This window comes from Leishmania mexicana, chromosome 11 (assembly GCF_000234665.1).
Source record: "Leishmania mexicana MHOM/GT/2001/U1103 complete genome, chromosome 11".
NCBI classification, from domain to species: domain Eukaryota; phylum Euglenozoa; class Kinetoplastea; order Trypanosomatida; family Trypanosomatidae; genus Leishmania; species Leishmania mexicana.
This window is the reverse complement of record NC_018315.1, coordinates 392,047-404,360: the sequence shown is the minus strand read 5'-3', so window position 1 is coordinate 404,360 and position 12,314 is coordinate 392,047. Positions and strand designations below refer to the sequence as shown.

General features: G+C 61.1%; 2 protein-coding genes across 2 annotated transcripts; both read right to left on the bottom strand.

The window, feature by feature from the left end:
* Positions 1-125: 125 nt before the first annotated feature.
* Positions 126-3,647, bottom strand: LMXM_11_1020 (conserved hypothetical protein; the record flags this gene model as incomplete). Its single annotated transcript, XM_003873024.1, has 1 exon — positions 126-3,647. One exon carries the CDS (start codon positions 3,645-3,647, stop codon positions 126-128), a length of 3,522 nt encoding a protein of 1,173 aa, XP_003873073.1.
* A 5,782-nt stretch (positions 3,648-9,429) lies between these two features.
* LMXM_11_1010 (inositol-1,4,5-trisphosphate (IP3) 5-phosphatase,putative) lies at positions 9,430-11,493 on the bottom strand (the record flags this gene model as incomplete). Its single annotated transcript, XM_003873023.1, has 1 exon — positions 9,430-11,493. One exon carries the CDS (start codon positions 11,491-11,493, stop codon positions 9,430-9,432), a length of 2,064 nt encoding a protein of 687 aa, XP_003873072.1.
* Positions 11,494-12,314: the final 821 nt, after the last annotated feature.

Sequence of the window (12,314 nt, the reverse complement as noted above, 5' to 3'; positions counted from 1 at the left end):
CGCTGTTAACACGCACCCACAGGTGTGAGTGTGTGTGTGTGATGTACACACCCGCCTACCTACATTTATACACACAAGCACGCAGAGAGAGCCAGGCGGAGCCACGGTGCCAGAAAGGGGAAGACTCACATCAGACCAGCAGAGAGGGGTGACGTGGCACGACTGCACACCGGGGCGCTAAGGGAACGCCTCCACAGCTCCTCAAACTCGTAGCCGTCCCACAACTCCAGAAGAGAAAACACTGTAGGGCAGAGCAACAGCGTGTATGAGGGAAAGGCAATGCCAGATGCCCTCTTGAGCAACCTGGCGAACAGAACGGCGCCGTCGCAGAGGACGGAGTTAAACTGCATCTCGTAGCACGTGATCAGAGTGGAGACTTGATATACGTTCACGATACCAGCGTAGTCGCCGTTGCGGCGAATTACAAAGCCATTCTCATACATGGAAGCCGGAAAGCACGCCGCGTCGTGGGTAAGGCTGTCACCGGAAACGCGGCGGACACCAGCGCTGTCGTCGCCGAACGCCACCGCACCGCCTCTCTCCGTACTCGGGCGGTCCCCTTCCGTGGGCGGCTCGCACTGAATGCCCCGCGTCCACCGCGGGGCGGTGGCGCCAGACGCCTGAATGTGCGGGCTGCCCTGCCCGCTAGGCGCCGAGCGAATGCGGCGCGCCGGGATACGCTCCGGCTCACTCGCCAGCCGCGCCACCGCGTCCGATGGAAGAGCGAAAGCGGAGGCCGGGCCCTCGTGAAGGGAGTCGGAGGCCACCACAGCGCTGCTGCGGCCGCGACCTACTGAGACGGAGCTGGGCGGCAAGTACGCCTCCTGCGGGACAGAGAGGAACGGCGCCGGTGGGGCAGGGTGGCTGACACCACCAACGCCAGACGCCTCCTCCGTTGTGAGCTGCAGCGATGAGAAAGCGCCGATAGACATGGACGTTACCGTTGGCGTGCGCTGCTCGCTGCTTGCATCAGACTGGCCAACTGGGCTTATAGTGTGCCACAGATCGCCCCCGAGACAGCCGGCGACGGCGCCAGCAGAGCTCAGAGACAGGCTGTCCGTAGGCCTGTACCCGATGGCGTTCGGGTTGCTGAGGTTGCTGGCCGTGGCCGGGATGATGGCATGATTCGCGCTGTTCGCGGAAGCGCTTTTCAGCGATACAAGAGCGCCGATGCTCGGGTTTATGCGTCGGCCCGCGGCTGTGCCGTTGGATGAGGCGACGCCACGGGGCCCACCCAGTGAAGTGGCAGCATCCAGTCGGTACGCGGATGGCGCATCAGAAGCCACACCAACTCTGGACGGCACGTTGCCGAACCTCATGCTGCCGTGACCATGGTGGCTGCTCTGCCCCTCGCTCAGCACCACGGAGGCGGCGTGCGTCGGGGCGCCGGAGCGACATGTTCCGGCACGCTCCCGCGGCCTCTGCAGTACCTCCAGCAGCCCTAGCTCCGTGAAGGTGGTGGACAGCTCCACGGAAGGGTTTGCCAGAGCGTCAGACGGTTGCTCGGTCCTGTCACCGACCTCTCGAAGAACATTGTTGATTATGGCGAGCTTCTTCATTGTGTTGCGCACGGCCTCGTCTTTCGGGCTGCGCCGCGGCGGCGGCATCGCCGACGACTCGTGACGGTTCTCTGGCGCCGCAAGCACCGTAATCGACTTGTTCGTCCACGCAATCAGCCGCCCAATCCTCATTGCGTGGGTGGAGAAGTCGAGCAGGACACTGCCGTCCTGCATGTGGCGCAGGGAGTAGGTCAGGTCCTGGTTGGAGCACGTCGCCGCCTCTGCAACGTTGAACATCCACCACTCGTCGCGATACCCCGCCATTGGTGGAGGTGCCGCAGAACACAAGATGGCGTTGCTGACGTAGGCTGACGCCATCGTGGTAGTCGGCATATCTGACGGCGCCGGAGGGCCGAAAGGCACGCGCAGCGACGCCGCCCACAAGTCACCGTTCACCGGCGAGTACACGGGCAGCTGCACGCTGGCAAGCGAGAAGGAAACCCCGCGCGTCCTCCACAGTCCCATGAGCTCGTGCGCCATGTGCTTGTTGAAGAAGTAGCTGTTCTCTGGACCGCCAGCGGGGAGGTACTCCTTGTGAATCTTCACATCGTTAAAATCCGCGAAGCGGGCGAGGATCGTATCCAGCCGCAGCATGTCCAGCGGGTGACCGCAGAGTACGGCGGATCGGTTGCTGATGACACGGCTCACCTCAATCACCGAGTGTGGAAAATGCGGCATGGAGCGCGCGAAGGGTAGCGAGGCTGGCGCGTGAGCGCCGGACGAGTTCGGTGAATACAGTCGCCCGCCACGCCGCCCCCGAGGGGTAAGGGCGGTGCCGGTGCTGGCAGCCGTGTTGGTGCCGTTCACGTTGAGCCAGGTGCTGTCCCGCTCCGTCTCATTCCCCTTGGAGACGTCGCGCATGGAGGCAAACACGTCATAGCCTTCGTTCACCCGCGCGACGAGGCGTCGCAGCGTGATGATGGGGATGTTCACCACCAACAGCGTAAAGCCGCCATTTGCGGTCAGGCGCGTCTCCGTCTCAAAGTGCTGCTGGCGCTTGCGCATAAGCACGCCGGTGTAGAAGGCGGCACGGTACATGCACGCAGTGGCACGAATTAGGCCCTCCTCGCTCTGCGCCATCGACACGGCCAAAGCGGCGAAGAGTCCTTTACCTGAGCAAAAGATGCCGCCCTTGCATAGGGCTGTCGCTAGCGCATCGAAGCCGTGCTCGCGCGCCGTCACGTAGAAGCAGCAGGTCAGATACAGCATGTGTAGCGGCCAGGAGTTGACCGCGTCAGTGAAAAATTCGGCACCGACCTTCACCAGTTCTGATGGTTGGCGAAGCAGGAACATGATGATCCGATGCCATCGAAGGAACTCGCAGTCGTCGTGCGCGGCGCTCGTTGCCAACGACGGTGGGGATGACTGGCTGCAGGCGGGGTTCACGCCACTGGCCAGCAACGGCAGTGCGCACGAGTTGCGGTGCAGCTGGAGGGTGAGACGAGTCAAGAAGTCGTCCAGAACGTCGGCGTGCTCTTGGCACAGCTGCACCATCTCCGAGAAGCGGGAGAGCCGTTCAAGCGCGCCAAAGAGAGCGAAGGTGGTGGGCACCGGTGGTATCGGCGACGGCCGCGTTGCAGCGGCAGGCGATGGAGACGGCCTGGTCGCCGCAGCAGCCATCGCGGACGATGACGGCAAGGCAGTGCTCGGCAGATGCTGAAACGGTAATGTGCGATCGTTGTTGGCCACACTGCCCCTTGGCGGCGGCGGCGGCGGCGGCTGGTCGGGCGTTGACGGGGCAGGAATTATGGAAAGGAAGCGGCGCAGCGATGACACAACCGTAGCCCCGTCCCGCTGGCGTGCTGGTGCCTCAGGGCACGCCTGCTGCTCCTTGTGGCACCGCGTCTGCAGCTGCCGATCTGGCGTCCCTTCGTCTTCGCCGCTCTGTTCACTGGCTGCCTCCGGGGCGCTTTTGCTTCCCGCCGCAGGTGGCCACTGGCGCTGGCGCTGCTGCTGCTGCTGACTCACCTCACGCATTACCTCGTGCTGCAACGACTGAGTCTCTGTTCCCGTGTGGTAACGATGCATGCGAAAGGCTTGATAGGGGTTGCGAAGCGCCTCATCACCCGTCGGCGGCGCCCATGGCATCAATGCAGAGTCAACACAGCCAGGCTCGTCCCAGCCCTTGCCCGCCTCGGTGACGCTCCTGTTTGCGGCCGCGTAGGCAGCCGTCAGTACGACCCGCGCGTTCTTGCAATAACCTGGCAACGGCGAGAGCTCATCGGTCGCAGCAGTCGGATTGCCAGCGCAGCCACGGAAAGCCTCTCGCTGCGCCGCCGGGGAGGAATGGCAGCCGCCGCGGGTTAGACTCACCGGCCGCGACGTCGCCGTGCTGGCTTGGCGGGCGCCGCCTTCCTCACTCCGGCTCCGTTGGGCACCCGAGAGCACGAAAGCAATCGGGTTGACCTCGTACGCACGTGCCGCTGCTCCCGCCCCCAGAGCTGCTTCAGTGCCAGCGCCCCCGTCACCCTTTGATGCCCCTCTCTGCGCCTCGACGGCAGCGCCGCCCGTGATCGTGTCACCGTCACTAACGGCCATCAGCCCACACGGCAAGGCAGACCACGGCTGCCGCCCATGCGCCGCTGGCGGGATCTGCCCATCACTCTCCTCCGTAGGAGCATTCGGGGTCAGCTCTTGCGCCACTCCGGATCCCCGAAGGCCGCCCGCTACCCGTAACGCGTGTCTGTCGGCGATGTCAGCGCGAGCGCAGCGCAGGACCCCACTGCCGCCCCGCGGCCAGCTGGCGCCAAAGTGACCACGACTGGTGTTATTCGCACCACTACCGCTGCCATCGTCACAGAGCGCCTGCTGCTGGCGAGGCTGCGGTCCCCGGCTCGCGCCCAAAGGTGGAGAGGAAAGGCAATGCGTGTAGTCGTGTGGAGCGCCCATCACCTTGGTCGCTGAAGACATTGTCCCCACACGAGCACACGCTGTGCAGTCGCTCGTAGTGTGCACAGAAGGGTCGCCGGCAGCGGCAGTGGCGATGCTCGTGAGCGACGCATGCGCAGTTGGTGGCATCAGCTCGCCGTGGCTCACCATGCCTGTATTACAGACCTCATGAGAGTCCGCATTGCGTCCGACGTCGGTGCCAACACAACCACTGCGGGCACGATATGGTACGTTGGCTGCGGATGTGCTGCCTGCTCTTGTGTGGTGGCTGTTGAACGAGCTGACGGCAGGTGCCGCCGTGCTGTGCAGCCTATCGGAGTGGGATATTCCCAGCATCACCTGGACGCCAGAGTCGTCATCCGCCGCGCCAGTGCCAGAAGGCGCGGAGATAGAAGGTGTGTCGGGGCTGCTGCGGGCGGCAGCTGCGTTGTTTCTTCCTCGGCCGCGCGCAGCCGTCGCGGTGACAAAAGAGGGTGTACGCACCACTGTCGCACTCGAAAGCGCTGTCGCTGTGGCCGTTGGCGATGTGGTGGGCCACAACGAGTGAAGAAACGCCGGCGCCGCAGACGCCGTAGGGTCTGTCGACGATGAGGAAAGTGGCACCAGCGGCGGCGGCGGCGGTGTCTGCGCCTGCTTCAGCAACCCTGCAGTATCACGTGAGCTAAAGACGGTGCTGCCGGTGCCGTGGCCGAAGCGCAAAAGGTAGCCGCTACTGACAGCAGTGGAGGATGGGTACGGCATGGGGCGAGGCCGGCGTTGGTTTGCGAGCCACGCACGCGTCTTTGTCGAAGACTGCGGGAAAGCAGAAGATGGCATCGTCGCGCTCTCCAGTGAGGCGAGCGTCGTCACCGATACGCCTTTATCTGTGGAAGGCGAGGCGCCACGCGCGGATGCCAGTATGGCTGGGTTGACTGCAATGTGAGACGCGCGGCAATCCTCGTCCGTAGTGGCAGCAAGAGCGGGAGCTGGGTCACTCTCAGGCGCCATCACAACCTGCGCCACCGACTCCGCTGACAGAAAGGACGTCGCGACTGTGTTCCCCTCAGGTGAGAACACAGTGGAGCAAGGCGGTTGATGAAGAGTACCGGACGCGGCTGCGTCAGCATCGCCGGCTAAACCATGCGCGGACGGGAAGTGGCTACAAGTGACACGTCGTTGCGGCGAGGGCGCTGACGCCGGCGGTGCCAATGGTGAACCGGGTTGTGATCCCGACGGCGGCGGCACGGGAGCATCAGACCTGGAAGACATTTTTCGAAACTACACCCGGCTCGCAGCGACTACAGCAGAAGAAAGAAAGACAAAAAAAAGACTGGAAAAGGCAAGTGAAAGGGGGAAGGGGAGAGATGCGGCGCAGCCGCGTCACGAGGGGAGTAGAGGGCCAGGGCTGGATATAAACGCCGAAGCGGTGCCTGTGTTGGTTGCAAAGCACCCGCTTTCCTGGCTTTGCTTCGTCTCTCACACTCTCACACACAAACACACGGCACCAAATCACCGACTCGTCCTCTGCGCTCCTGCGTGTCGCTGAGTGGTCTTTTCGCGTTACCTCCCTCCAAGTACGTCCTCTTCATGGCACCGTCCCTTCCCCTCTCGTATGCGTGCGGGCGGCGTGTGTTCGTGCCCGTCGCGGAATGGGGGTATCGGCTCGCTTCCAGTAGGGCTGCCCGTATCGCTCCGTCCCCTCACACACACACACAGAGAGAGAGAGAGAGGGAGAGGGAGGGAGAGCGAGGGAGGGAGGAAGGGGAGCGCAGCAACAAAAAGATTTTATAATACGAAGGCAAAAAAAAAAACAAAGGAGGCGGTGCAGCGCAGCGAGGGAAAGGTAGAAAGGACGGCTGATCAGATAGACGGGCAGACGCACGCACAAACCCGAAAATAATACTAATAATAATTTGTAGAAGAGAGTGAGGCAGTGCCGTGTGTTTGATGGCGACAAGCGCGCTTGCAGGAGATGCGAAGTCGAGGATGAGAGAAAAATGTAAATAGGAAAGGGGGCGCGAGAGGGGGAAGCCGAAGAGAGGCACGTTGTATACGTGTGCCCTTCCTCACTCCTCGTCGCTCGTCTACACCAGCCCCAATGCCGTCCTGTTCGCTTACCCTGCAGAGTCCTTCTCCTTGTGCGGCCTCTCAGCTTTGGTGCTGCTGTGGATCAACGGTGTGGACCTTCCTCTTCGTCTGCTACTGGCAGAAGCGCGAGGTGTGCGTTGAAGGCAACGGTTTCGGAAGCACCGCTTCCGAAGAGTCGCACGTGTGTTCGTGTGTCTAAGACGCACTCGCGCGTTGGAGCACAGCGGGCCGCAAATAGCGACGAGCACGAAACGAAAAAAAAGAACGTTACAGGATTCGACAGAATGCAAACCTCGGAGGAGGAGGAGGCTGAGGTGCGTGAGGTGCACAAAGAAATAACGAAAATGTTCGTCGGAAGGACGCGCTCCACGCCTTCGACACACCCCAACCACATGCACAGACGAACCACAAAGCCTCCCACGCGTGGCTGCAGCAGCAGCACAGCAGCAGCGGCCGAGGAAGGGGAAAGAAAAAAAACGAAAGTCAGAATCCTCGTGTTGCCTTTCTGCTTTCAGAGGTGGAGCTAACGACACTGAGCGTGCGCGCGCACATACACACGTGTGTACGGAATGCCAGCAAGAAGCGACGACGACACCACCACCACCACCCCACTTAGCAGCCGCACGGTCCAATAGGCACGCACGCACGCACAGAAAGGGAGAAAGAGACAGAACAACGCAACAGAGTCAAGGTACAAGAAAAAAAAGGAAGGATAAGCTGAACAAAATAGAGAGATACTGAGATACACGGTTAAACAGCTCAAGCGATAAGCGGTGCAACGAGTCCGCGCCGTGCTCCCTAGGTGGGGGAATGGGGAAGGGAAAGGGGGGATGGGGCACAAGGGTAGAGTGCCTTGAAAGCAAAAGAAAAAGACCCGCAGCGCGCAAGGAGGCCAGCAATGCCCGAAACAGACAGGTGATGCGTCTTCGATGGCCCCGTGAACAAAAAATAATAATAATGCAACGACAGAAGCAAGAAAGGAAAGGGCGAGCCCCCAGACGCCCAATGTGCAAGAAGACCGAACAAAGACAAGGAAAAAATGAACGCCAGCGTACAACAACCCACAAGCGCACACGAGTCAAGGGCCGTGAAGACGAAGAGCGAGGGAGGTGTCCGAGGAACCGTGAAAGACGCAGACAGACGGAGATCTGTACGGTGGGTGGGCGAGTGATGCAACGGTGTCGGGATGGCGGTTGGTTGTTCGTAAAGAAAAAAAGAAGACCACACACACACACACACACGCGCGCACGCACGCACGCACGAGATGTGGTGAGGGGAGGACGAGTAGAGGAAGCGGGAATATGGGGTGAGAGGAAGAAGAAATTCTCCACATAAAAAAAAAGAATCTGTGTGAGGAGGGACGGGAGGGGGGAGGATGCACACACAAACACACGGTACCAAACGAGAATAAGCAACTCAGCGTCTGAGGCGGCAGTCGCACGTGTATACGCGCGTATGTGTATATATCTGGGTAATATGCCTATCCGTGGCACGGTGAACAGCGGGGGGGAATGCAAGGAGGGAAGAGGGACGGAGAGAACGAAAGGGTGCGTGAGCGCGAGTGAGAGAGCCGGGAAGACGGGGCAAGGGAACGCACAAAAACAAAATAGCAGCGAAGAAAATTCGCGTTGGCTGACCTTTGTGTGTGTGTGGGTGCGTGGATGCGACGTTGCTGCCACAGTCGCTCCTTTGGACGCGGCGGCGATGAGGTGACGGCAACGGACAGGGCCGGGCCTCCGCGTTAACAGCGTATAGAGAGAGAAAACGCGAATCCGGACTCCGGAGACCGAAGAACGAGAGAGAGGAAGATGGAGAAAAGAGAAATCCCGAGGAAGGCGTGAGCAGCAAAACGCGCCGCTTCCTGATAGTGTGTGTATGTGGGGGTGGGTGGGTGGGTGGGTTTGGATGCCTGTGCTGGCGTCACTGAGGTACGCCTCAGATCCCTCTGTGCTCGGCGTCCTCAGCTTTGTTGGGGGAGGGTGAGGGGGGGGGGGCTTTGTGTGTGTCTGTGTGTGTGTGTGTGTGTGTGTGTGTGTGCGTGCATGCGTGGGTGTCCAGCCTTGCCTTCTTCAGCACCTGTCACTCTGCTTGTCCGCGCGCGTGTGTCCTTTCCTTTTGATATAATTATTAAAGAAAAAGAAAGAGATGAAGATAGAGCACCAAGAAGTTGAACAGAGCGATACACATGACCAGCAGCAGCAGCCTCAGCACCAGCACCAGCACCAGCACCAGCACCAGCAGCAGTAGCAGTAGCAGTAGCGAAGTAAACAGATCCATCGCACACAAAACGACGTACACAGAGAGAGGAGCAGAGACGGTGACTGCACGGAGAGGAAAGCACCCGGCGCCAAGCAACCATGCGTCACCATTTCCGCCCCTCTCAGCATGCCGGTTTGTATGTATGTGTGTGTGTGTGTCCTGCACGAGGAACACAATGTGGCGCGCTAGGGAGCTCTCTCCTTTCCTCTTCGCTTGCCTTTGTGTTACCGGTGCCTGGCTATGTGCCGGGTCACTTCGAATGGCCTGTTCGCCTTACCCTCCCCCCTCTCATGAGCGCGGCGCGTTTTTCCTCTATCCGGCAGAGCTGCAAGGACGCGTGCAAGCGCAAGAACGACGACGCAAGCAAACAGCACCACGCAAAGCGCAACAACAAACAGAAGCAGTAAACGCGGAGCTGGCGAGCACGCATACATGCAGCTGCACGCGGCGCCATATATTTCTGTGTTTTTTTTTCGATGTGAGGAAGAGATGGAGTATGGCGCCTTCGTGAGCGCCTCCTCCCACCCACCCGGATACCTTCCTCGCATTTCTGCACTGTCATCCCCAGCCTCCCCACAGACCCATGCGCGGCACACACACACAGGCACATGCGCGCATACGCTCTCCACTAGGACAGATCCGTTACTGCGCCTCCTTAAAATAGCATAAATACTCCGTCGTGGTCCGTGTGAATGAAGTCAATCGCGGCGTACGCGTACCAGCAGCTCTGGCCACTGCGCTGCCTGCCCTTGAGACCGCCAGCACCGGAGGCAGCGCTGCCCGAAACTGAAGATGCTGCCTGCGGCTGTGGCGGAGCGGAGCGCGAGCGATCGCCTGAAATCCATTCAAGCCCAGCGACATTGAACATCACTCGATCGCACCACGCAGGCAACCGGTCGTGGCAGAAGTTGTCGCGATAGGGTGATGCCGTCACGTGGGTCAGCGGTACACTCGCCAGCGGCGACGTCGAAGGCGGCAGCGCTGTCAACAGCGGGGGCCTCACCCTGATCGCCTCCGTCTGCCCCTGCTCCTCGGCACGGATGACATCAGCCCGTCCACTCAAGTCCTTCGAAGTGGGTATCTGCCGCTGCGCATCTGGTGTTGCCGCGTCGGCGCCAGCACCGGTGGTGGTGACCCCAGTGCGGGTGCGGTAGGCAACACGGGAGTAGGTGGGCGCGAACTGAATCGGCATCTCTGCGAGCTCCACGCTAGAGAGCAGAGCCACCTCGTCCATCAGGCGTTGCGGCTCCATGTCGAACCGCGTCCGCAACTCCTGCTGCGTGCCTGGGTCGGTGAACAACTCCCAAAAATGCTCCGGGCAGCGCAGCCGCTTTTTCTCCGGCCGCACCGTCATCTGCATCTTCTCCTCGACCCACTCAGCGAACAACTTGCCATCCATGCGAACGTTGTAGTCGCCAAATATGAAGAGCGGCTCGCTGAGGTCGACGACGGCACTGCATTCGGCGATGGTCTCCTTTATTGCCCGCGTGCGGCGGCCCGTGTACAGGCTGGGGCTGCTCTGTAGCGCCGCGCGGTTGTCGTCGTCGTTGAAAAGGTGTACGTTGCACACGTTAAACTGGACGGTGCCGAGACGGAGAGAGAGGAGCAGGAACCCCTTGCGCGAGCGGCCGGCCTCGGCAAATTTTCCGCTGTGAAAGAGCCGGCCAGCCTCGCCGGCGTAGGTGAGCGGGTCGTCTACAATAGGAATATACGTGCGGTGCGGAACGGAGAGGCAGCTCGCGATACCCATAACGCGCGGCGAGAGAAACACAATGGAGCCAATGGCAGTGAAGTACGCGTCCGCGTCGGCGTCCAGGTCAGCGGTGAGATCCGTGTCGTTGCTGTTCGCGTCGCTCAGGCGATGAGGATCGCCGACGTGGCCGCTGGCGTTGCCGTTGTTATTACTGGGACTACCGCCCTCAAAGGAGGTCCTCCTCAGGGCCTGCACAGTGCTTGCGGTTCGGTGACGCTGGTAGTTGCTGCTGCTCAGCGGGCCAGGGCTCTCTCGCTCGTCCATGAGCAGCCCGCTCGTCCACCCAGCCTCCGGCAGCAGCGACGTGCGGATCTGCTCCTTGAAGTACTCGTTGAACTGCTTATTCTTGTACTTGCCACCGATTTCTTGAAAGTGCAGGACAACAATGTCGATGAGGGGCGGGCGCACAGACAACGTGTAGCTACGCATGTACGCCTCCGTGCTCGCTGCGGCACCACAGGGCGTGGGCGAGGGAGGGGGGGACGGTGCGGACGACGAAGATGGTGCGCCACCCGCCGCCGAGGTGGGAGCAGCAGACGACGTCGTCGCAGACGCCTCTGCGGCGCGCGCGCCGGCTGACATGTACGAGAGCCGGTGGATCCACTGGCGGAGGTCCGCCAGAAACTCTGTCACCTGCTGCCGCACCACAGGCGAGACACACAGCTCTGAGTCGATGTCATCAGGCACGTGAATGTACGAGGGGCCACCAAAAACCGTCGGCATGGAGGCAAAGGCGGCAGAGATGTCACCGTTGCTCTCTGGCATCGGTGTGTGGGGGCGTTCGGGCAAAGTTTCGCCGAGGCCAGCGCCTGTGCTCAACGCGGCCTCGATACCGCCTATGTTCTGGGTCAGCAAGAGCACGCTCGGCTTCGAGTCCGCGCGGGACGGGTCGAAGTCAACAGAGAAGCGAAGTGCGGCAGAAGCGGCCACACTGTCTGCCGGCAGCGGCGGTGTAGCGGACGACATGTCGAAACGCCTGTACTGTCCCAACGGGTCCTCTGGATTTTGCTCTTGTTTCCTGTCGCGCGCTTAGGCGGTCCTTGTCTCTTCTCCGTAAGGGGCCCTGGTGCGAGGAGGCAGAGAAAGGAGAGGTTGGGCACCCGGTACCGTCACCACCAGTCGTACGAGACAAGCACGCATGCACCCACAGACACAGGCACATACTCCCCCCCCTTCCCCAACCACTAGCAAAGAACGGCAGACGAGACGGATCAAGTGATAGAGTCGGAGCGCCGCGTTAGTCCTTCCACATGTTAGAGAGGGATGAAGAGGGCGTGGCACTCGTTTTACTGAATGCGCGCACACGGTTCTGATGGCCGGTGCGGGAGAGGAAGCGGGCAAAGGGGCACGTACGAGCGTGTGAGCTGTGCGTGTATGTGTGTGTGTGTGTTAGCGAGATCGACTACTACACCGACGTTATGTGTGCATGCGTGTATGAATGTTCGGTGGCGTACGTGTTGGCGCGCGTAGTCTCAAGGGGGACGTTGCGCGGCAGTGGAGTAGGATGTGAGGAGACGCACACACTTGCGCGTGTGTCCGCGATCGCGGCGAGCACAAGGAGCCAGGCGAGGAAGAGAGAGAGCGAGAGAGAATGCAAGGTTAAGGGTAACTTCCGTAGCGGCAGATGGCTCCGGGGATGGAGGAGAAAGACGAGCCCTCCTCCTCCCCTCCCCACCCACCCCCGCCTCGTGTGAACGGAGGACTGCGACTCCTTTACAGGAATCCAAGGCAGAATGGAGAGACTCGTGCAGCGCGAGAAGAGAAGCGAGGGCGCACTTTGCGTTCAC